Source organism: Diospyros lotus, chromosome 14 (assembly GCF_014633365.1).
Source record: "Diospyros lotus cultivar Yz01 chromosome 14, ASM1463336v1, whole genome shotgun sequence".
NCBI lineage: Eukaryota > Viridiplantae > Streptophyta > Magnoliopsida > Ericales > Ebenaceae > Diospyros > Diospyros lotus.
The window spans coordinates 32,860,978-32,887,024 of NC_068351.1; the positions used below are offsets into that span (position 1 = coordinate 32,860,978).

Sequence of the window (26,047 nt, forward strand, 5' to 3'; positions counted from 1 at the left end):
AAGAAATTGTATCCCATTTGATACTCTCAAATCAAATTCTTTTGCTCTCAGCTGTTGGGATTGGAATGCTTTCTTGTCCTCCATTTTTGGGAGCTGAAAGAGCAAGCAAAGAAGACGATCTCTCTGCCTTGGTGCCCCTTTGATCACATCTTTCCTTTAAGAGGGGATGTAGGAACTGTAAGCACAGCACAGCGGAATAAAGGTCTTTTTTTTTTTTTTTTTTGCTTTTCTTATTTCTTTTCACTAGTAGCATTTACAGGATTAGAAAGGTTGTCCTACTAGGAATGACAAAAGATTGGGTTTAGACCGAATACCTATTTTGGGCGTCTCGATTCATATATTCTCTTTTTTCTTCTCATCTCCGTTACCACAAAGTAAAGGATACCCATTAAACACTCGTTACTCCATGTCATGCTCGTTGGGAACAGAGCTGGATTTTGGCAGGGAGAAAATGGAAATTTTAATTTTAACATCATAAATATCACATACTTAACTTGAAATCATTTAAATTAAATAATGCGATCATAAATATTATTAATTAATAATCTTTTTTACATCATATTAGTCAGAAAATTTTCTAGGTGATGAGTGTTGATTTAATGCTATTTTTTGTTTAAAATAATTACCAAGATTGAAGGCATTAATTAAGCACTAATTATGCTTATTAATTGTGAAAGAAATTTTAATTTTGGCTACATTGATAATTATGGAAAGTACCTATTGATATCATTTTCTTCTTAAAGTTTATAAAATTGCAAATTATACCCCCTTTTTTTAGCCTTGGATGTATTGTAAGCTTTATAAAACATTTGCCTACAGTATGCCTCATATCTGTTCATAAGTTTGGTCAAACCCTAACAGTACAAGGGGTCCTTCAATTCTCTAAAGTATAACATCGACAGTGTATGGGTCTTAGATAATTTCCTGAAGCTGCTAGTCTTTCCCAGGATGAAGCCTACAGGATCATGATGATGCCCATAAACTTCTATTTTCTTCTCATTTGATTTCTGTCTACTTTCCTATGTTTTAAGTCCTTTAACTACAAAATACATGCTGCCCTTATGTGCTCCAGAGATCACAAAATGGAAGATAAATCTTATAAGAGCAATATATATATATACGAAGTTTCAGAAGGAGACATACGACTGGAAGAAGAGGCTGAGCTGCTAATGGAGCCACTTGAACTATTACTGCATTGGCCGGTTCTAATAGCCGTGTCTTTTTCTATCTCAACTGGGGGATAGCTTGCTTGAGATGGGGGGGTCATATTCATTCCCACCAATGTCAACATCTTCATAAACAGGATCATTGCCTGTAAATATATGAGAAAAAAGTGGGTTACATGCATTACATTCATGCCTCTTTGAGTGTCAGATCAGCTCCTCAGTTACACACAAATTGGATTTAGGAGCCCAGGGACAGTAAATATATAACCTTTACATTGTTCAGCTGCCAAGGTGCTAAAACCTGAATCATGAGGAAGCTACATCAAGATTTTCAAGAGAGAGAGAGAGAGGGCAACCATGCCATCAGAATAAGAGCATCGAGATTGAGATCAATCTCAATCTCATCGTCCTCAGTTTGACTTGCATCATCATCATAACTTTGCTTTTTAAGGAAGTCGATAATACTCAATCTCAGGCATTTCTGCTAGTAGAGACTCCAATTCTGTGCTAAGTTTAATCTTCTCCTCAGCAGTCATGACCCGCTTCACAGGTTCTTGCTTGACCTTGTTATCTATTGGTGTAATTTTCCTCCTCTTCTTAGGAGTAGGAGGCGTTTGATTGGGAATTTCAGTTTCCATGTGAACACTTGATGTTAAATGTACTGGCGCATCCATCATCAATGCTAACAGGAAGCTTCTTCTCCTCAATGGATTTCCGTCTTCCTTCAAAATATTTACTAAGGTCCCCAGCCATGACATGGACATCATTTCCAGGCCAGGTGGTTGTATGTCTGTGCATTGTCAAAAGTAAGTCTCACATCTGCAGCAAAGCCCAATGGACTTGGATACTTGCCCTCTAACAATTTATTTTTCACTGTACCTAGATCCATGGGATGTTTTATGACATTGAAATAATCAGGGATCATCAGCGAGACCACATCCATGGGATTATTAAAAACCCAAGCATATGCGTGAGACATCATCTTATTCAGCAATGATTCACACTGCTACATCAAAGTAGCATTTGAGTTACTGGATGGCACAGCCTGCTTTACTGATTTAACACGCCCTCCAGCAGCCCGTCTAGTAAATGACCCGTTACGACCAGGAGGAGCCCATTTCTTTCCCTTTGATGTGGGCACATCAACTGACCTTTGTAAGATTTCTACAGAGGCACGTTTCTGTCCGTCACAACAACTACGAGTATTACTGGAGGGAGACAAAACTACAGCACCAGGATTCACAGAGCCAATTTTTTCCTGAAGAAGCCTAACTTGTTCAAGTTCACTTTTCAACCTCAGCTCCAAACCCTTCCTCTCTGTCTGTGACATCTTTGACAAGGATAGAACTTGCAAGGGAACCCCAAATTGATCATAATTATCCACATTCAGATTAATGCATTTTCTTTTGGGGGCATATGAATCCTCTGACACAGTCATCTCTGTGTCAACTCGTCCTGAACTACCAAACCCTTCTGACTCAGCCACGGTCTCTACCAGATGACGATTATCTGGGACAAAACCAGTAGAATTTCTCTTCGGGAACTTCCTTGTTTTCCCCATCATCACACTATGATTTCTCTGTAGGTAGGCTTTTGATTCCCACTGTCCAATGTATTCTATGGGAACAGTTGGTGCCATAAGATCAGTCCCCGGTTTCTGCACATATCAACTCAGGTTTGAATTTTATTCTCTAATACTACTCTTCAAAAACCCAATCCACATATGTTGTCTTTATTGGAAATATCTATGTACTTTTTCAGAATGATACAAGTTTCAAATTCCTAGAATATTAAATTCCTCAATTATCCGATCAAAAGCAACGAAGCCATCCTAGCTCCCAAAAAGACAACATCCAACGACGAAGTCGAATTACATATTCCATTTCAACTTACCCATTTCAATCATCAAATTGAATAAATAATGTGGAAACCAGGGAATAGGGAAAAAAGAAGCAGAAGAAATTTAGAGAGGGGGGGAGGGGGAACCCTAACCTTGACACATTAGCTGAGTCAAGCCAAGCTACCAAACCTTGTATCCTCCATGACGACCCTGACCCTCAAGACACTATCCCCTTCCACTCCGAGTCAGATCGAAAGCTACCAAGAACAAAAGAACGAATCGAAGTGACGGGCAAAACTAAACCCTAGATCAAAAAGATTGGCCGAAGAAACGGAAAGCGAACCGAAACAATGGACGCAAGGTGGTGAGAGAAAACCCCAGCCATGACATGGACATCATATCCAGTCCAGGTGCGTTGTATCATGTCTGTGCATTGTCAAAAGTAAGCCTCACATCCGCAGCAAAGCCCAATGGACTTGGATGCTCGCCCCCCAGCCGTGATTCACACTGCTTCATCCAAGTAGCATTTGATTTAGTGGATGGCACAATCTGATTTACTGATTTAACGCGCCTCCCAACAGCCCGCTTAGGTAGGGTTTGCTAAAATCACGAGATTCAAATATTTTTCAAATCATTATATGTTATAGTTAAGGTAAGGCTTATATATTTTTCCAATCAAAATACATTATACTCAATATAAGATTGAAAATTATTTTAATATTTTTTTAATGTACCGGAGAATATATATGTTATTTTTTTTGTCTGTAAAGTTTAAAATATGTTTTATCTTGAGGGGGAGAGATAAATATATATGAAAAATATTAAATAAAAAATCACTTAACTTTTTTTAATTGTCGTTAGATAAGTTTAACAAATACATTGAAAATGACAAAAGTTTGTAATACAATTTTTTTTTTTTTTATCTATATTTCAGTTAGTAAATACCGTCTTAATAAATGATCCGTTACGACCAATAAAAGTCCATTTCTTTCATTTCGATGTGGATACATCGATTGACCTTTTTATAGAGCCACATGTCCACTGTGGCGTGAATATTATTAATTAATAATTCTTTTAACATCGCATTAATTAGAAAACAAAATTATAGGTGATGAGTGCTAATTTAATGCTATTTTTTTGTTTAAGAAAATTGTCCATATTATTTATGGCATTTATTTTTAATCAGTTGGCAAGCTAAAGGAAATTAATAACCAATATGGAAGGCATTCATTAAGCACTAATTATGCTTATTAATTGTGAAAGAAAATTTAATTTTGGCTACATTGATGATTATGAAAAGTCCCTACTCATGTCATTTTATTCCTAAAGTTTATAAAATTACAAATTATACCCCATTGGATGCATTGTAATCGATATTTTTATGTTTTATTAGTTAAGAGTTTTATTTTTAATTTCTTATATATTTAGCTGTTTGATAATTAAAATATAAATAAAAAAATAAATTATGAAAAACATTTAAAACAAAAGTTATTTTTATTTTATTTGTTAAATTTATCTGACGATCATTAAAAAATAAGTTGCATAACTTATTATCTGAGTTTTTTCAAATAAATTTATTTTTCTCATCCTTTAAATAAATTTAGTTTGGTCCTTACAAATAATAAAAAATGACACACGTGTCATCTAATGCATTCCAACAAATTTAACAAACTATTTGATAAAAATGTTGGAATGTTTTATAATCTCGTCTTAACCATTTTATATTTTGGTTCGAAAAATATTTAAATTTTATCTTACTTATTTTAATAAATGCTACCTTAATTTATGATTTTTTGAAAAAAAATAGTAAATTACATACCTAATATTTAGTTTTTATAGAGTTGAGAGGCAATTAAAGGCAAATTTAAGAAAAAAAATGTAAATTACATACTTAACATGATTTCTTTGTTAAATTATAAGGTAAATAAGGCAATCGTCATTTTACACGTGGCTTTACTTGTGCCTTATAAAGATAAAAAGGAATAAGAAAATAAAAAGAATTGAAAACTCGGTGGCTGAACACTTCAAGAGAACTGGTTTTCTTTGTCGAAGCAACAACTTCCCTTCCATTATTCTCTTTCAAGCATCGTGATGGAAAAATTTGTAAGTGTGTGTCTTTCTATTTTTTTTTTTAGTTTCAACGATAATTAAGATTTAGATTTAAATTATAGTAATGGTTGAAACTTATACTTAAAACCCAAATCTATATTTTGAATGAAATTTCAATGATAGCTACTGGAATCAACGAGGATTCGATAATGGTTGAAATTGAGCAAATTTAATTTGCTCTGATCTTGTTTTTTTTTAAATTTATTTCGATTGTAATTAAGAATAATTTTAATTTAATTTGATTTTAAGTAAGAGATAGGGACATAGGGTTATACCACAAGAAATATTTAAGCGAAAGGCCCAAATCATATGACAAATTACCAAAAATAAAAAATTCAGCCCAGACTAGGCTTTTACTTTCATAGAAGTCGGTGGTGGGATTAATGATACCCAAGGGGCTATTGAGTTATTACCTAAACTTTAAGAAAGTTTCTACCATGTACTGGAGCGCACGCGGAGATCCGTGAGTTGCAATCCGTTGGATTAGAGAAAGGAAAAAGAGGGGTTTCGATCACCGTCCGATCTAGATCTTGCGGCGGAAAAGGAAAAGCCGTACGATCGGTTGGATTTGTTATAAATTTCCACGGACGGTCAGGATTTATCATCGAGCGGCGGGCGAGGGGCCAAGTGGTCTATATAAGGCGAGGAGCCCAACCGAAGCGATCACGAATTGGCCTTTCTCTCGCGAAATCGCATTTCGAGCTGGAGGTTGACGGTGGGAGGGTTTCGCTTCTAGGGTTCCGAAAGGGAGGCTCGCGCGCAAGGCCCCAACGGCTCTTTCGAGAGATCCAGGTTTTGAATTGGAATCTCCTCCCGTGAATCAATCGTGTCTAGGGTTTTCTCCCACCACCTTGCGTCCATTGTTTCGTTTCGCTTTCCGTTTCTCGGCCAATCTTTTTGATCTAGGGTTTAGGTTAGCCCGTCACTTCGATTCGTTCTTCTGTTCTTGGTAGCTTTCGATCTGACTCGTAGTGGAAGGGGAGTAGTGTCTTGAGGGTCAGGGTCGTCATGGATGATACAAGGTTTGGTAGCTTGGCTTGACTCAACTAATGTGTCAAGGTTAGGGTTCCCCCGCTCTAAATTTCTTCTGTTTCTTTTTTCCCTATTCCCTGGTTTCCACAAATTTTTATTACATTAATTATTTAATTTGACGATTGAAATGGGTAAGTTCAAATGGAATATGTAATTCGACTTCGTCGTTGGATGTTGTCTTGTTGGAAGCTAGGATGGCTTCGTTGCTTTTGATCAGATAATCGAGGAATTTAATATTCTAGGAATTTGAAACTTGTATCATTCTGAAAAAGTACCTAGATATTTCCAATAAAAACAACATGTGTGGATTGGGTTTTTGAAGAGTTGTATTAGAGAATAAAATTCAAACCTGAGTTGATATGTGCAGAAACCGGGGATTGATCTTATGGCACCAACTGTTCCCATAGAATACATTGGACAGTGGGAATCGAAAGCTTGCCTACAGAGAAATCATAGTGTGATGATGGGGAAAACAAGGAAGTTCCCAAAGGGAAATTCTACTGGTTTTGTCCCAGATAATCGTCATCTGATAGAGACCGTGGCTGAGTCAGAAGGGTTTGGTAGTTCAGGACGAGTTGACACAGAGATGACTGTGTCAGAGGATTCATATGCCCCCAAAAGAAAATGCATTAATCTGAATGTGGATAATTATGATCAATTTGGTGTTCCCTTACAAGTTCTATCCTTGTCAAAGATGTCACAGTCTGAGAGGAAGGGTTTGGAGATGAGGTTGAAAAGTGAACTCGAACAAGTTAGATTTCTTCAGAAAAAAATTGGCTCTGTGAATCCCAGTGCTGTAGTTTTGTCTCCCTCCAGTGATATTCGCAGTTGTAGTGAGGGACAGAAACGTGCCTCTGTAGAAATCTTACAAAGGTCAGTTGATGTGCCCACATCAAAGGGAAAGAAATGGGCTCCTCCTGGTCGTAATGGGTCACTTACTAAACAGGCTGCTGGAGGGCGCGTTAAATCAGTAAAGCAGGCTGTGCCATCCAGTAACTCAAATGCTACTTGGAAGAAGCAGTGTGAATCATTGCTGAATAAGACGATGTCTCAAGGGCACGCTTGGGTTTTTAATAGTCCCGTGGATGTGGTCAAGCTGAAGATCCCTGATTATTTCAATGTTATAAAACATCCCATGGATCTAGGTACAGTGAAAAATAAATTGTTAGAGAGCAAGTATCCAAGTCCATTGGGCTTTGCTGCAGATGTGAGGCTTACTTTTGACAATGCACAGACATACAACCCACCTGGAAATGATGTCCATGTCATGGCTGTGGAACTTAGTAAATATTTTGAACGAAGATGGAAATTGATTGAGAAGAAGTTTCCTGTTAGCATTGATGCGCCAGTACATTTAACATCAAGTGGTCACATAGAAACTGAAATTCCCAATCTAATGCCTCCTTCTCCGTCTAAGAAGAGGAAAATTACACCAATAGATAACAAGGTCAAGCAAGAACCTGTGAAGCGGGTCATGACTGCTGAGGAGAAGATTAAACTTAGCACAGAATTGGAGTCTCTAGTAGAATTGCCTGAGAGTATTATCGACTTCCTTAAAAAGCAAAGTTATGATGCAAGTCAAATTGAGGATGATGAGATTGAGATTGATCTTGATGCTCTTACTGATGACACTTTGTTCACATTGCGAAAACTATTAGATGACTTTTTGCTGGATCAACAGAAAAAGCAGGGAGGAGCTGAACCTCGGGATATGGTAGTGTATATATCTCCTTTGAACAGTTACTGTACATTACTCTTTTTTGGGGGAAATTTTACTGATTTCTGACGGTATTGATGCCCTCTCTCTCTTGAAAATCTTGATGCAGCTTCCTCATGATTCAGGTTTTAGCAATGTGGCAGCTGAACAATGTAAAGGTTAGTTACTGTCCCTGGGCTCCTAAATCCAAAATCCAATTTGTTTAACTGAGGAGCTGATCTGACATTCAAGAGGCATGAATGTAATGCATGTAATGTAACCCACTTTTTCTCATATATTTTCAGGCAATGATCCTGTTGATGAAGATGTAGACATTGGTGGGAATGATCCCCCCATCTTAAGCTATCCCCCAGTTGAGATAGAAAAAGATACGGCTATTAGAACCAGCCAATGCAGTAGTTCAAGTGGCTCCAGTAGCAGCTCAGCCTCTTCTTCCAGTGGTATGTCTCCTTCTGGAACTTCATATATATATATATATATATATTGCTCTTATAAGATTTATCTTCCATTTTGTGATCTCTGGAGCGCACAAGTATTTATCTGGCTACTGTTTATTGTCCAGCCGGGAGGGGGGGGGGGGAAGGAGTTTAGGCTTAGGAACTTGATGCTTGGAAATTTCTTTCTTGTTGATTATCTTCTTTTATATCTTTATTAATTTATTTAGGTTTTCCATTGGTTGTAGTATTCAGATTCATATTTGGGTTTGAGTGGCTAATATCCTCCCCCAACAATGAAAAAAAAAAAAAAATGAATATTTGACAATGCTTATCGTGGTCCTTTAGCTTGTATATGGACATGGAGATGGGACAACATTGGTTGTCTGATATGGCAATCTTAAAAAATTTTAGAATTTGGTACTAAAGGGCAGCATGTATTTTGTAGTTAAAGGACTTCAAACATAGAAAAGTAGATAGAAATGTTAAATTTTGGAAAAAATAACCTTACTGTCTCACTTTTTTATTCACAAGAAAAACTTGATTTATACAAGCTTCTTTACAAGATTAGGAAACAACTAACTTTAGGAAAGAATCCTAGTATCTATACAATTTAGGATACAACTAAGATAGGAAACATAAACTAATCTGGAAGATACAATTTTACTTTTAGGAAACAATATATATAGTCAATCACCAATCATCAATTAATCAATCATCAATCAATGATTGAATCATTCATCCATATCAGCTGCCATCTTTCCCATACAGAAACAATACTCTTGTTGCTGTTTCATGTTACCTAGGAAAACCCTAGCTGCTGACACTCCCCCTCAAGATTGGGCGTGTATATCTTGCATCCCAATCTCGCTTATCATCCTATTAAACACTGGTGCAGACAAGCCCTTAGTTAGCATGTCTGCTAATTGATCTTGTGATGAGATGTATGGTGTGCATATCAGCCCACTATCCAATTTCTCCTTGATAAAGTATCCATCTACTTCAATGTGCTTTGTCCTATCATGTTGAACCTGATTATGAGCGATTATGATTGCCGATTTGTTGTCACAATAGAGCTTCATAGGCATAGTCCACTCAATCTTGAGATCATTTATAAGAATTTTTAACCACAATAATTTACACACACCTAGAGCCATGGAACGAAATTCTACCTCAGCACTTGACCTAGCCACCACATTTTGTTTTTTGCTCCTCCATGTTATCAAATTGCCTCCCAATATAGTACAATAGCCGGAAGTAGATCTTCTATCTACAATAAAGCATGCATAATCTACATCTGTGTAGGCCTCAAGGGTCATAGCTTTTCCCTTTTTGAACAAAATGCCTCTTCCAGGTGCACCTTTTAGATAGTAGAGTATTCGATACACAGCTTTGAGATGGACTTCCCCTAGGTTATGCATGGATTGACTAACCACCCCCACAACATAGGCTATATCTGGCCGAGTATGGGCTAAATATATTAGCTTTTCAACCAGCCTTTGGTAAACTCCCTTGTCAACCTTATCTTCTTCTAGAGCTTCTCCCAACTTATGATTTGGGTCAATGGGTGTGTTGCTTGCTTTGCAGCCTAGCAATTTGGTCTCCTTTAAAAGGTCTACCACATATTTTTGCTGAGATATTAATATGCCATCTCTAGACTGAGCCACCTCTATTCCCAAGAAATATTTTAATCTCCCCAAATCTTTGATTTCAAACCCCTTTAACAAGCACTCCTTTAATTGAGCCATTCCTTCTTTGTTGTTGCCGATAACAATAATATCTACATACACAATTAACACTGTTACTCCCCCTGTGGCTGAATGTTGAATAAAAAGAGTATGGTCTGCTTGGCTTTGTCTATACCCCATGCCAATCATAACACTCGTGGATCTCCCAAACCAAGCTCGTGGGAACTGTTTCAATCCATACAGGGCTTTTTTTAGTTTGCATACAACTGACCCTTGTGTGGCTATTACATAACCTGGTGGTATTTCCATATATACCTCCTCCTCTAGGTTACCATGTAAAAGTGCATTTTTCACATCAAACTAATGCAATGACCAACCTAGATTAGCAGCTAACGAAAGGAGGACTCTGTATTTAGTTTAGCCACCAGTGCAAAAGTGTCCAAATAGTCTACCCCATACACTTGTGTATATTCCTTGGCAACCAATCTTGCTTTGTACTGATCTAGAGATCCATCGGACCTATATTTTACAATATAGACCCATTTACAACCCGTTGGATATTTTCCTTTAAGCAATTTTACCACTTCCCAGGTCTAATTTTTTTCCAAGGTTGCCATCTCAATTTCCATGGCATCCTTCCAATTCTTATTCCCTATAGCTTTAGAGAAACTTTTTGGAATAGGGATGGTATGTAGGCTGGTAAGAAAGGCTTTATGGGTAGGAGACAACTTAGAAAAGGAATGAAATAGGTGTAACAAATGTTTGGTACAAGTTCTTTTCCCGTTTCTTAGAGCAATGGGCCAATCAAAGTCATAGGTATCTAGCTGGACAATAGCTTCAGTAGGTTTTGTAGAGCTCATATGAGTCATATCAAGAGAATTGGTTATAGGAATACCTGGTGATGACTCTGAATATCAGTGCTAGTCTTGCTTGTAGAGACCGCATAACATATAGGACTTGTAGGGGATGCAGGAGCTTGCATAGGACTAGATTCGTTTTTCTTCCTCCTTGAGTATACCTACATAGGCCGAGGAGCAGAAGGTGAAGCTTTCTCAGGTGTCATGTTTGCCGAGTCCTTCCATTTAGGAGATGGGTTCAAGGATAGCATATTAGGGTCAGGAAGAAATGAGGAATCCCTATTAATCAAGGTCTGATTTTGTTCTAAAATAGTTGATGATCTAAAGTATGACTCATTTTTAGCAAAGTAACATCAGCAGATACAAAATATTTTTTTGGAGGAGGATGATAGTATTGATAGCCTTTTTGTGTAGATGAATATCCAATAAATACACATTTTAAGGCACGAGGATCTAGTTTCCCTCTATTGGCTGTTGGAATATGAACATAGGCCGTGCACCTGGATACTTGGGCTGCCAATTACTAGTCACATGGAAGTTAGGAAAATGACTCATCAATAGTTGAATATGACTTTGAGATTCTAGGGTTTTAGATGGCAATTTGTTGATAAGAGTGGTGGCAGTTAGGGCTGTTTCTCCCCAATAATGTTGAGGGACATTATGGTGAAAAAGAAGTGCTCCAATAACAGTTAGAAGATGACAATTTTTCCTATCGGCGACCTCATTTTGTTGAGGGGGGTGTAAGGACAAGAAGACTCGTGAATAATATCTTTTTGTTGAAAGAAAACGGATAGAGTGTGGCTGAAGAAATCTCTAGCATTATCAGATCTAAACCGCTTTACATTTACCCCAAATTGAGTTTTAACCATGTTGTAAAAATTGGGAAAAACATGGCTTACTTCTGACTTGGCTTTCAACAAATATAACCACACCACCCTAGTACAATCATCAACAAATAAGACAAATCATCTTGCCCTAGAAATATTGGGAACGCTTGATGGACCCCAAATGTCACTATGGATTAAAGAGAAGGGGAAATCAGTCCTTTTGTTATAAAGAGGGAAAGAAACCCTTCTATGTTTGGCAAGTTCACAATCAACACAATAAAAGTAACTAAAAACCAGACCTTTAGCTAAATTAGGAAACATTAATTTGAGAGTAAGAAAGGAGGGATGACCCATTCTATAATGTTGTAACCACATTTTATCCTCGTTGGACTGAGCTAGGCATAACACAAGAGGAAGAGACTCCTCCTTGTCCGGCCCTACTGATTCCTCGAGGTAATAAAGCCCCTCTCTAGCCCTAGCAAGCCCAATCATCCTCTTCTTGCCCTGTTCCTGTATCTCACATATATTAGAATAAAAAGATACACTGCAATTACTATCCTCAATAAGTTTTTGAACAGATGTAAGATTAGCAAATAATTTGGGGACATGAAGGACCTTCTTGTGGGTTAGGTGATCATTGAGAAGAATATCTCCTGACCAGCAACAGTAATGAGTGAGACATCTGCCATTGTAATTTTTCTAGAACTAGGGCAAGGATTATAGGAAGTAAACAATTGTGGTCATGTGGTTTGAACCACCCAAGTCTAGGATTCAACAATGTTGGTGTAAAGTTTTTGAAGCATGTAGGGAAAAAGTGGAGGAAGAAATACCTGTGAGAGCAAGAGAGCTACCTTTTTGTCTAGAGATTCGAGAAAATTTTTTAGTCTTTTAATTTTTGCCTTGTTGAGTTCAAGAGACTCTCCCCCATGCTCCAATCCTCTTGGTTCCAGTTGCTGTTGACTGTTGGCTACTGCTATATGCACTTGACTCCTTGCTGGTCCCCCTTTGGATGGCTTTTCATGGAGCTTCTAGCACTTCTCTATGGTGTGCCAAGGTTTTTTACAAAAAATACACCATAAAGAATCCCTATCCACTGGTTTCTTTTCATCCCTAGGGCCTTTGTTTTGATTATGACTTTTTAAAGACACTAAGGCAGAACTCTCACCGGAGATAGCTTCTAGCATCACACCCCTTCTCCCTCCTTTTGCCCTTATTAAGGAGATTACCTCATTCAAGGAAGGTAAATCCTCCTTGCCAAGAATCCCGCACTCTGACCGCATCAAATTCACTGTTGAGGTGGGCCAAGAAGTCATATATCCGCTCTTTTTCAACAAATCTCTTATGGAGTGCAACATCCTCACTACATTTCATCTTCAAACACTAGTAGTGATGTAGCTCCTACCATAGAGTTTGCAACATATTAACATACTCCATGATGGTCTTGAAGCCTTGTTTGGTTGCTGCCACCCTTGCCCACATTTCATAGATTTGGGCTGCATCTTTAACCTTGGAATAAATCAAGTTTATGGCCTCCCAAATATCCTTGTCCTGATCTCTGAAACTATGGAATTCTAGAGCCAGGACATTATTTAGGAATCTTCCTCGTCCCATGTTGTGAACACTGGATCACCTTCTTTTGGGCCCGTTCCTAACAAGTGGCTAAGCTTCTCCTTCCCTTTAAGAAAGGTCCGGATCAGCCGTGATCACTTTAGGTAGTTTTTTCCGTTCAAACGATAGGCTGCTTGGAGACTTTGCAATTCTCCTCCCAAAGCCCCATTTTGAGTTCTAGCAATTGGAACTTTTGAGGTATGGTAGGAATTGGCTGTATCAGATGTAGGTTCTTGAACGGAAGACGTCTCTTGACCAAGGTTCGGATGACAAACAAAAGGTGGGAAGACTAGTACGGATAGGCTTTGTAGATCCTAGAGAATTGTAGAATAGAAACAATCCCTAGGGCTTTGATATTATGTTAAGTTTTGGAAAAAATAACCTTGCTGTCTCATTTTTTCACAAGAAAAGCTTGATTTATATAAGCTTTTTTACAAGATTAGGAAACAACTAACTTTAAGAAAGAATCCTAGGATCTATACAATTTAGGATACAACCAAGATAGGAAACATAAACTAATCTGTAAGATACAATTTTACTCTTAGTAAACAATATGTACAGTCAATCAATCTAGGAAACATATATAATCAATCACCAATCAATGATTGAATCATTCATCCATATCAGCTGCCATCTTTCCCATACAGAAACAATACTCTTGTTGCTGTTTCCTGTTACCTAGGGAAACCCTAGCTGCTGACAAGAAATGAGAAGAAAATAGAAGTTTATGGGCATCATGATCCTGTAGGCTTCTTCCTGGGAAAGACTAAGAGCTTCAAGAAATTATCTAAAGGGTCATGCTATTTGTACAGAACATTTATAGGGCAATCAAAATATCCATTTTGCCCTTGCAATTAATGACCCAAATGCCCTAAATGCAGCATCTCTCTCTCCTTCTGTCTCTCTCTCGCTCTCCCTCTCACACCGTCGGCCCCAGCGGCGAGGTGAGGCGCGGCGGCAAGGTAGCCGAGGCCAGGCACGGCGGCAAGGCAGCCGAGGCGACGCGATGAGGCAGCAGAGGCGACGAGGTGAGGCAGTAGAGGTGACGGGCGAGGCGGCGAAGGTTGCAGCGGCGAGGCGAGAGTAGGTGGAGGCGAAGTTGCAGCGGCAAGGGAAGGGGGGAGAGGGAGAAGGGGATGAACAAGATCAAAATATCACGAAATATCGCGATATTTTGATTGTCAATATATCGCGATATATCATTTCTGTAAACATTCTGTACAAAAGCTCCTGTACAAATAGCATTTTCCTTATCTAAAACCTATACACTGTCGATGTTATACCTTAGAGAATTGAAGGACCCCTTGTACTGTTAGGGTTTGACCAAACTTATGAAAAGATATGAGGCATGCTGTCAGTGCCAATGTGGCAAATTTTTGGAAAATTAGAACATGACATGACAAGAGCACCAGAAAAGGACATACTTTATATATATTTATTCAAGAACCAAAAAAGTTTATTTGAAATCAAGTTATAGGATATTTTTGTGCAGTATAATTATTGTTTTCAGTATTTTATTAAAATTGCAAAATATCTTTGTTGTCATCTAGTTTATTTCTTAAATGAGCTATCAGTTGAATGGGTGTATAATTGTGGGAAATGCGTCCCAACAATGAACACATTTTGGATGATTGATGGACTTGCATTGGGGTCATGATACAAGACACTTTCTAGTATGCACGTAGATCTTAAAACTATCAAAACCTACCTTGTACAAATGTTTTATAAAGCTTACTAAATCATAGAAAGAGAGGAACATGCCCACCTAGGCCAGTCAATCTTATTGTACGAATATCCTAACCTTGAAATTATGCATGTTTTCAATTAATTGCCAATTGAGTTCAGCAATTAAGGCTGGTTTCCACTCTTAGTTACAAATGCGATTATTTAACTTTGTTTTTTCTTCCTTGTTCTTTGTTTTGATTGCCTCACTAGCATTTTCATATCATCTCCTTTAAATTTGCCATTGTTGTTTGGGCTCTGTTTTGTATGATCAGGGATCGTTTCCTTGTTTCACCTTATTATATTTGAAGGATACAAACAGTTTTACTTGATTTTATGGAGTGTGGTTCTTGTCTCTTTCAGAATTTGGAACTACATTGATTGTAGTTTTTATCTATACAAGTATTATGTCCACTGGATTTTATGTACCAAGTGTGCTCACGAGCTAAAAGTTATGAGAGTTTTGGTCAATAAACATGTGCCTAGAGAGTTCATTCACATTAGCATGCCCCAGGTAATGAACAGGACATGCTTATATGTAGATGTGATCTAGGAAGTGTGAACACACTATTTTGTGTGTTGAAAGTATTTAGTTGATGTTGGATATCATGAAAATGCATGTTGAGCTGAAACGTGGATATGATTTCATTTTAACTAAAAAACTATTAAAATAAGTTATATACTTGTAAATTTCAGCAAAGCGCATCCCATCATATTTTAGCAACCGGCATATAAGTATCACAAAAGTTAGATGATGCAGTAAGTTTGAAGGAGGAGATTTGCCGTTTGAAGGGAGAGCTGAGAGTCTCTTTGATTTGATAGTCTCTTCAGATTTCTTTATTTTTTTTTATTGGCTGCCAACTCTTAATTTTTTTTTCTTTTGATTTATTGTTTATTTAGTATTTAGTTATAATTAGAATTGGAATAGGAAAAGTTTCCTTTTCCTATTAGTATTTAGTGGTTTGTGTAATTTACCCTTTTTAAAGTTTATAAGCACTCTATACAAAAGCCTTTGTAAGTTGATAGCTTCCATTCTTAACTTGTTTGACAGCAAATTAATCCAGTTTTTTATCAAGAAATGATCCGTTATCAGCACCTTATTTCCATCCCATTTTTAAATTTTGCATTTATCTTATTCCTGTAATAGTTTGTGGGCTAAGCATTGCTTACTTTGTTATTTTTGTATTAGTGATATTAGAGTGAGAGCCGGCCATGTGTATTGGGAGGCAGAAGGAATATAGTTTGTTAGAATTGTACCAGGTGTGGGCCCACCTCTGACAAGAGAATATCTCCTCCAAACGGCCTATATATCCACTCCTTTCCACAGATGAAATCATGAATGAGAATATCGAATTCTGTTTTTCTCCTTCCATTTTTTGTTCTCTCTCCCTCTGATTCGCTCTCTCTCAATTTCTCTATTCTATCCTTTGAATCGCTCCTCAATTCCCACTGGATTAGGAGTAATTCCTATTGTAAGGGTGACACAACGTGTAGCGCGCGTGTGAAAAAACACATCAAAATAAACCCTTGAAAGAGCAAACTTCAATGGCCGAAGCTTGGCTTTCAAGAAGACGCAAAAACAAGACTGTTTTGCTAAGAAAACACAAATAAGTTGCTGAAATTTAATTAAGAAAAACTTGATTACAAACTCTAGATCCTAGGCATATTTATAGTATTTGGCTAATCCAAATCCATCTAATATTTGGAAAACAAAATCCAACTAGAATTCCAATAGAAATAAATCCTAAATAAAAGTCAACTACAATCCTAATAAAAATAAAACTCTAATAAAACATGAAGTAGAATCCTAAATCAAGTAGAAACATGAAATAGAATCCTAAATCAAGTAGAAATATAAAATAGAATCCTAAATCAAGTAGAATTCTAAAACTTAAGAAGTATTAAAATAACATTATAACACTACTATTTTGGTGATATTGTTCCGGTTTGGTTGGGTCGGCCTTGGGCCGAGTCTTGATTGGTGACCGCATCATTCACCTTCACTTGAGAAAAAATTCGACCTCGAATTTTGATCCTGTTTGGACAAATCCACATCCGGTAAGTACAAAGAGAGATTAGCCACATTGAATGTTTGGAAATATTCATATGATTAGGCAAATCCACAACATAAGCATTATCATTTATCTTCTTTGTAATCTTGTAAGGATCATACTTCTTTGGCTTGAGTTTGTTCTGTTGTCTTGCTGGAATCTGTTCCTTCTTCAAGAATATCATGACTTCATCTTCAATCTCAAATACCTTGTGTTCTCTATGCTTGTCAGCTATTGCCATGTACTTCTTATTTGTGCAACCTTTGCTTGACACCTTCCTAAACTGCTTGAACTTTTCTGCTAAGGGAACATGAACAAAGACATTCCTCCCCTTCTTAGCCATATCTGCATTGGCATGGGTCCAACCATTGCTATGTTTGTTGCCCTCTGCCTCCATTATATTATTACTGTATTATTACTGTTAGATTGAGGAGGTTGAATATTCCATCTTGAGCGCTTCTCTAATTTGGTAGATGTTATCACAAGTCTTTCTCCTCTCATTAGCTTTCTTGATTTTGACTCCTCAACGGCTTCTAAATTCATTCATAGATTTTTCTTGCCAGGAGAAGCATTCTTTTACACTGTTTCGAATAAAAGCTTATTCCATGACTACCAGCAGTCTCTCCATCACTTAAAATATTGATGCTTGAATCCTCCTTTGGTCTAAGCACTTGATCAGTTATAGCAGCAGTTGAGTTAACTAGCCTAGGAGATCCAACACCCCTATCCACAAAGAGACCCATGTGACCATCTTGCTTTTGCAATTGTGAAGGTGAATATGTTCTTATTGCCTTAGATTCAACCATGCCAGAGCTTGAATAAACTATAGAAGGATTTGTTACCATGACCTCCATCTCCTTTACAGTCGCAGGTTGATAAGAGGAAACACCACCATCCTTGGGTTGCGAAGCAATGCTTAAGCCATCGGCACTGGAAAATACCCTAGTATGAGTCAATAACCTTGGAGTTTCTGTTATGTTAGCAGCATAAATCAAACCTAAGTTTGCAAACGTTGAAATTGCTGGGACAACATAATCTTCGAAATCAAGCTCCACTTTAGAAGCTTTAGTTTGATTCTTTTCCACTATGGGTAACAAAGTATAACGCACACCTTCTTTCTCAAGCTGATATGTGTTCTTCCTACTCGAGTGCTTAGCATCCACATCAAATTGCCAAGGCCTCCCAAATAAAATATGGCAAGCATCCATATCAACAATATCACAATAGACTTCGTCGAAGTACTTACCAATAGAGAAAGGCACCCTGCAACGTTCATCCACATGTATGCCACCAACTTCTTTGATCCATCCAATCATGCAAGGGCTTGGATGTTTTTCAGGAGTTAACTGCATCTTTGCCACCACGTCTCTTCCTATGATGTTCTCCTGACTTCCACTATCAATAATCAACTCAAAGATTTTTCCTTTCACCGTCTACCTCGTGCGAAAAAGCTTATGCCATTGAGTAGTATCTTCATTCTTTTGAGATAGCATTAACTTCCTCACTACACAGGTATATTGCCCGTGTCCATAATCTTCTTCGTCATCCTCCCCATCAGGCTCGCAATATACTTCCTCTTCAGCAACATCTTCCTCTTCCTTTTCTACAATGTTAACTGTTTTCCTTCTTGGACAATCACTAGATCGATGCCCAACCGCATTGCACTTGAAACATTTTAAAAGAATAGGCTTTGCATAAGGATTAGGGGATTTTGGAAGATTAGAAGTAGTACCTCGAATGTTTCCCCCCGTTGTAGCCTTATTAGAGTTGACTGTATGGGTTGGATTGGAGGGTTGCGCTCCTTGAACCGACTTGCCTTTATCAAAAGCTAGTTGTTTATTTTTATTCCCACTATACTGACGATAGTTATCATTACGAGATCTCTCAGTCAACATTAACTCAGCCTTTAAAGCTAAGTTCCTTGCTTCTTACACACTCAGAACCATCTGAACCCCAATTTTATCACGAATAGCAGGTTTCAATCCATTCTTCTGACAATTGGTTTCTCTCCGCCAATCGCAGAAAGTCAGAGGTATATTCATTCACACTCTTCATTCCCTGTGCACAAAATAAGCTTAAAACATATATTGTTCATAGTCAGGGGGCAAAAACCTACCTCTTAACAGCTGTTTCATTCATCTCCATGTCTGAACCGGCTGTCGGCCTTCCCTCAATCTCATTTCTCTTAATCGTTCCCACCAAACAGAAGCACCGTCCTTCAACCTGTAAGCCACTAACTTTACTTGTCGTTCATTTGGGATTTCCATGTATTCGAAAAAACGGTCAACCTCAGTGATCCAATCCAGGAACCCCTCAATATCAAGATCTCCACTAAAGGTAGGAATATCAACTTTTAGTTTATATTCATCGTTGCCCCAGTGGTTGTGCTGATGCGCATTCCTCCTAACCCCTCTACCACTAGGGTTAGCTATTGTTCGACCAAAATCATCCTCTTCATCGCTATCTTCAATCACTGGTCTTCTAGGATTAACAAGGACATGATTAATGGGTGGTCTTCCCGCTCCGGCTTGATTCACCCCATTATTCAGGTTCTTGTCAACTCATAGTAAGGTGCCCAATTGGTTGCTATGTTGCTCCAATCGTTGCTGGATATTACAAGTTACTTCCCGCTGTTCTTCGATTGCTCTCCAAACTGCGGACAACCCCTGATCACAGTCACGAGGCTGGTTGCTACCGTTACCTTCAAGATTGGCCATCTGATTGGTTGATGAACTGCTCTGATACCATCTGACGTAGCGTGTAGCGCGAGTGTGAAGAAAACACACCAAAATAAACCCTTGAAAGAGCAAACTTCAATGGCCGAAGCTTGGCTTTCAAGAAGACGCAAAAACAAGACTGTTTTGCTAAGAAAACCCAAATAGGTTGCTGAAATTTAATTAAGAAAAACTTGATTACAAATTCTAGATTCTAGGCATATTTATAGTATATTTGGCTAATCCAAATCCATCTAATATTTGGAAAACAAAATCCAACTAGAATTCTAGTAGAAATAAATTCTAAATAAAAGTCAACTACAATCTTAATAAAAATAAAACCCCAATCAAACATGAAGTAGAATCTTAAATCAAGTAGAAACATGAAATAGAATCCTAAATCAATTAGAAATATAAAGTAGAATCTTAAATCAAGTAGAATTCTAAAACTTAAGAAGTATTAAAATAATATTATAACACTACTATTTTGGTGATACTGTTCCAGTTTGGTTGGGTCGGCTTTGGGCCGAGTCTTGATTGGTGACCGCATCAAAGGGTGAGGTCGTGACATTTTTTCTTTTAACTTAACAGGAAAAAAAAAAAGTTTCATAATACAGCTTATTAAATTTTGATCCTTAATTATTTTTTCATATTTTGACATTATTTTGTTCTTATAATTGGACAGGAGAGTGGTCTGCCCCCCCCCCCCCCCCCCAAAAAAAAAAAGGGAACCTTTTTCGAGAAGATATATTTATAGGACATGCAATTCTCATATTTTTTCGAAATTACTAAGACTTTCTAATGTTATATTTGTTTTTTCTACACTTATTTAATACTTTGAAGAAATACTCCTTCCATTTGGCACTATTTGCACCCTTGACTAGTAGTTTATGTACTTGGTTTAAAATTTCTTTTTTCTTTTTGCCTTCTAATTTCTTTCCTTGGTTTCTCATGTCATACTGATATAAATTATCTCACACGTTCCAACTCTTTTTTCATCGACTACTTTCTTTGATTCCTTATAAGTGAAAATATACATCTTCAAAAAATTTTAATAGTTAATATGGAAAATATTATAGCAAGCTCTGGTGGTTTTAATTTTCTTTTTTGTTTTCCCTCCCCAGTATCTTCTTACTATATTACCACGATTTATTGTAGTAGTCTTTTCATTCATTGTTGAATTAGCCTCACATTTTACTATTTAATCTTTTTCATCACACACTCTATAAGTTATCTTTTTAGCTTTAAAAGCATGAGATCTCTTTAGGTAGTTAATAAGCTATTTTTATATGTGATTTAATGTTTATCCCAACTCTTGAAAGTGGCATTAGCTGCCATGAGATTGTATGCTATGTTAACTGAAATATATTAGCTGCCAGGGGGGTGTTAATTTTTCTTCAATGCCATAAGGCCCATAACCTCTATACACATTTCTATATCTATTCACATTCTATATCTATTCACTTCTGTTCACGTGTCTGTTTAATTCATCTTCATAATGGTATTTCCCCTTTAGGCATCCCTTGCAACAATCCTAGTAAGTTTCTAAAAAATTGCCTTTATCTCTGTGCATGTGCATTGACAATTTAGAATCTTTTCTACTAGAGTAACTTTAATTATGATGATCCTATCTCACGGCCACTGAACATCTACTTACCCACAGCCTTTAAAATCAATATTGTTCTATCCGTATCTTGTATGATCTTTCCCTGCCTATTACTGTCGCAAACATGCCAATCTATCTAATCTTTGGAAGCTAAATGACATTGATTCTTCTCTTGATCATCACATGATCACTTTCATACATTTTCTTGTCAAAGTTCTAATACTTCATGGTCTAATAATCTTAAGCCTCTGGTCCAATTTCTTTACTTGCATTATTCTGTGAAAATGTGAGAATATTTGTGAATTTAACACTATATGGGATGTGGCAACCCTATCTTATTTTGGCGGGTACAGTGTATTGCTGACAGGGTTACACTTGAACTAACTGTTGTCAGTGTCTAGAATTGATGTCAAAATATTCATTAGGTTAGGGATCTTGTTTCTCTGGAGGCGCTGGAGTTCACATGGGTAAAAGAATTTTGATTGTGCATGATGTCTTGAGATGGATTTTTGAGGCGAGCATGATAATTGGGCCTTTCAAGATTGTGAATAACCTTTTTGTTTAAAAGGGTATGTTCTTGGTGCATGAGGCTTCCCAATTTGGTGAGGGATACTTGTTTTTATACACTGTTTCTTGCCTTTGAAAGAGGTTATTTTCACAACTAAAATATGTAACTTATCAGCCTCAAAATAACCTTTTGTTTAAATTGGAAATTATTCTACCTCTTTTCTATAGTTGATATTGTTTCAAGTCATTCTTGAATATTAGGCTTGCATTTTTTTCAGGTTTTCGTGGGTACCATCTGGATTTATACAGCTGTACCTGAGTTACTTTGGTTGTGTAACTGCCTTTTGAAACAAAATATAATATGAATTTAGACTCAGTTTTTATCCCCTTCTTTTGTTAATGAGCTGTATTGCTTGATGCCTCTTTCATTTATAGCGGGCATTTGGAGCCGTCCTCAATGCACAAGGTTCCCTGCATTTCCGGGCTTGTATTCTTACATTTTTTTTTTTGCAAAGAGGCTAGTTTCACAACTCCAACTTATGATATTTTGGTAACAAAGGAGTGACCTTACCATTGCTAAAAGGCTTACCCTCCTGGAGCTCCTTAAAAAAATGTGGTTGTATAGATATACTTCTTCAAAAGCACCTACAATGTATCAGTATCATACAAAGTCAACTCACAGTTTGGCCCAGTTATGTGGAGTGTGAACTTTGGGTCAACCCTAAATTCGAAAATATTTTTTGTTGAACCATAAACCTTAAACGCAGGCTTACTTGACTTGTAAATTGCGAATGCATAGGATAGATTTTACTTCTTAGATGTGGGTTCAATATGCTTGTGTATTGGGCATTTTCCATGTCATCTTAAGAAAAGAGTTCATGGAAAGGCATCTTATGTTTTATTTGCAATGTGTAAAACCTAGTGATTGTGTTTTGTGAGGTGTTGGATTTTGTGATGCTCCTTGATTATTTTGTGTGCTTTGTGCATTAAATATGCCCAGTTTTTATGTTTATGCTCCGTGTTTGCTGTCATGTTTCCATATAGAGATTGGTTGTCATGGAAGACGATGATATCAGCTATCTTCATTTACCACAATCTCATGAAACTTTTCCATATAAGATGGTGTTGCAACTTTATCTCATCACTCTGTCTCTAGAGGGTTGTCTTTGGGAAGGCATCTGAGATAAAATTTTGCCACATTTCTCTTGCATGGAGTTGCATTGTGAATGACTTTTAGAAGTCAATTGCCATTATGAATGCCATGCTGCTGACCCCAATTTAGGACAAGATGCAGTTAATGATGATGATACTCCATGATTGTATATGTGCGTTCGAGTGTTAAATATGTACTTTTGAATTTGAGTTCCTTGTCATCTAAAAGAGGAATCCTGCAAAGGAGGCTTAAATGTAATTTATCAAGTGAAACACCAAATATTGTACGTGTTTATTTTTTATTTATGGTGCTCTGTGAATCCTTGTAGTTCAGTGGTCCACTTTCACACTATGACTGATGGAGCGAAAAGTACAAGGGCCAATTGAACTTTCATCCCGTGTTTAATAACTATACTTTTCTCAATGTCTTTTATTTTCATTTATGTTCTTATTGTCTTGGTAAAACTGTTCCAGATTCAGATTCAGGCAGTTCTGGCAGTGAATCAGATGGTGGTCCTAGAGCTCCAGTTCTAGCAGTGGGTACAAAGGTACATTTAAATAGCGCTCTAATTAAGTGGAACTTGAGTGCCTGATTGTTAGGTTCTGTGCTGAAGGTTAAATATTGATGCATTTTTACTGTCTGCTACTGCTCATATGTATTTTAGTATGGTAAATTTCTTATGTTGCGCTTTTTTTTTTTTGCCCCCATGTTAGGAGGACATAGATTCTGGAGCCAATATAGACCAGAAGAAAAATGATCAAGGTGATCCAGATTTTGGCATTCTTCAGTACAATTGTTTGCTGCTTGTGCTTCAGAACAAAATGTGCTAGCTTGTTTCTTTTGTAACTCATCTGAGGTTCTTCTATTCTCTTTTTATTTTACAGATTTGTTAAATGGGCTGAGCAAAGTTGAGCAGAATTCCCAGCCTAATGCACTTACTGTTGATGTGAAAGGTCTCGAGGGTAAGAAATGAAAATATGAAGAAACTGTATGCTGTTAGTTTTGCAGCATCATCTTACGCATCATGCTATACCATTTTAGGGGAGAGTGCTCCATCTGGGAGGCAAGTCTCCCCGGAAAAGCTTTATCGTGCTGCTCTGTTAAGAAGTCGTTTTGCAGACACCATCCTTAAAGCTCAAGAAAAGACCCTTGAAAAGGTTGGTTTCAATCTTGGCATTGTTAAATAGCCAGTTTCATGTGTCAGGTGAGTTTTATTCGGTTATGTGGTTATTAATGATGTGACACGTCAAGTACAGGGTGAAAAGCAGGATTCTGAGAAATTGCGTCTTGAGAGAGAGGAGCTTGAGAGGCGTAGAAGAGAAGGTAATAATTTTGCAATTGACGATGCAATTTATGCCAATGATGTTCAAAGATCTCATAATTGCATTTTCGTTAATTTTTAATTATGTGCCTTTGTGGATTTTTCAGAAAAAGCTCGATTACAGGCAGAAGCCAAGGCTGCAGAAGAAGCCAGGAGGAAAGCTGAAGCAGATGCTGCTGCTGAAGCCAAAAGAAAAAGAGAACTTGAGAGAGCAGCGGCACGCCAGGCTCTACAAAAGGTAAAAGCAGATTCATTAGGATGGAAGGCTGAAGCCAATTGCAATTTGCGACTCTCTATCATTGTCAACAAATGCAGCTGAATCTTCCCTCTCTCCTATTGCAGATGGAGAAGACAGTCGATATTAACGAGGGTTGTCAATTTATGGAAGATCTAGAAATGCTTAGGACGTCTGCAGCTGATGAAATGGCGAGGTTCGTGGATGATGCAAGCCCAGAACATTCTCAAAACGCCCTGGGAAGTTTCAAATTCCAGGGGAGCAGTAATCCCTTGGAGCAACTTGGATTGTACATGAAAGTGGACGACGAAGAGGAAGATGAAGGCGAGTCCCACCCCTTGCCAGATGCAGGAAACGACACAGAGGAAGGCGAGATCGATTGATCGGTTTTTCCCCTTAATATCAAGGGGGGTGCGTGGTTTTAAACTTGGAACTCGGGGCTTGATGTATGCCCTGTGTTTCCTGTACCTTGTGTTCATCGAGACGGCGTAATCTTTCCAATGAACTTATTGAGCTTGAAAAGAAAAGACAAGGCGGCCTATAATGGGGGAAGCCGATCGATCCACCAGCAGCAGCAGCAGCAGGATCTGGCTCTGGACCGGTCATGCAAAGCTGAATGAGATAAACAAGTATGGGAAGCTCTTCTCCGAGACCCTTTTTGGGCCCCAAGGAAGTTGGTATGGTGTTATGGTAGGTTGTGGATTTTTCTTGGTTTTTTTTTTCTTTTTTTTTTTGGGGGGGGGGGGGGGGAGGGGGTAGAGAATTGTATTAATTCGGAATTTTTGTTTTGTTTTTTTGGGTTCTTTCTTGTTGGTGGTGGTGTAGCTGTAAAAAAGTAAACTTTTTCATATTTGTAGCAGTAATTTTGTTGATCAAATGATCTGATAGCAATTTTGTTTGCTTAGGTTACTACAGGTACCAAGATGGATCACTTCATCTTGTGGTGGCCATTAGTGAATCTTAGAATTGTTTTTATTTATGTTAGGTATGAGGTGGTGTGTTGGATGATGTTGCCCAAGGAATATATTAAAAAGTTATTAATGATTATTTACTATTTACTATTTAAGTTAATGTCATCTCATTTATTTTCACCAACTCTCTCAGCTATCACAATGATTTTGAGTGGAAGTCTGTCTCAATAAATTAGAAATGTTATTGGGGTATTGAAACTTGATACTTATAGTCCTGACTTTCTGTATTAATATCTCGTATTGCGTTAAGTGTTATAATCAATGTAGAGTATAGGAAAAGTATCAAATTTAAGTATTTAAATAATATTTTTGATATTAAATAAGAATTTTTTTTATAGTATAGCATAGTATTTTATATATGTATTTGGTAAAATTAGTAAGATAAAGTTGTATTAAAATAAAGTTTATTTTTTTTTTAAATTAAGATATAGAATGGTTCAGATACGATTAAAAAATATTTTAAGATTTTTATCAAATTATTTATTAAAT

The 26,047-nt window shown here is 37.3% G+C and overlaps 1 protein-coding gene and 1 pseudogene across 2 annotated transcripts; one reads left to right on the forward strand and one right to left on the reverse strand.

Moving 5' to 3' along the window:
- Positions 1–37: 37 nt before the first annotated feature.
- On the reverse strand, positions 38–3,598 carry LOC127790311 (transcription factor GTE10-like; annotated as a pseudogene).
- A 2,173-nt stretch (positions 3,599–5,771) lies between these two features.
- On the forward strand, positions 5,772–25,658 carry LOC127789937 (transcription factor GTE10-like). 2 transcript variants are annotated; one of them, XM_052319046.1, is made up of 11 exons: positions 5,772–6,174; positions 6,515–7,861; positions 7,974–8,022; positions 8,149–8,304; positions 23,505–23,578; positions 23,745–23,793; positions 23,916–23,993; positions 24,073–24,188; positions 24,288–24,354; positions 24,460–24,590; positions 24,695–25,658. In XM_052319046.1, the coding sequence occupies exons 2-11, from the start codon at positions 6,533–6,535 to the stop codon at positions 24,968–24,970; spliced, it is 2,325 nt and encodes a 774-aa protein (XP_052175006.1). In that variant the 5' UTR covers positions 5,772–6,174; positions 6,515–6,532; the 3' UTR covers positions 24,971–25,658. The 2 variants fall into 2 exon arrangements, with proteins under 2 accessions (XP_052175006.1, XP_052175007.1); XM_052319047.1 differs by having other exon boundaries at positions 5,772–7,861.
- Positions 25,659–26,047: the final 389 nt, after the last annotated feature.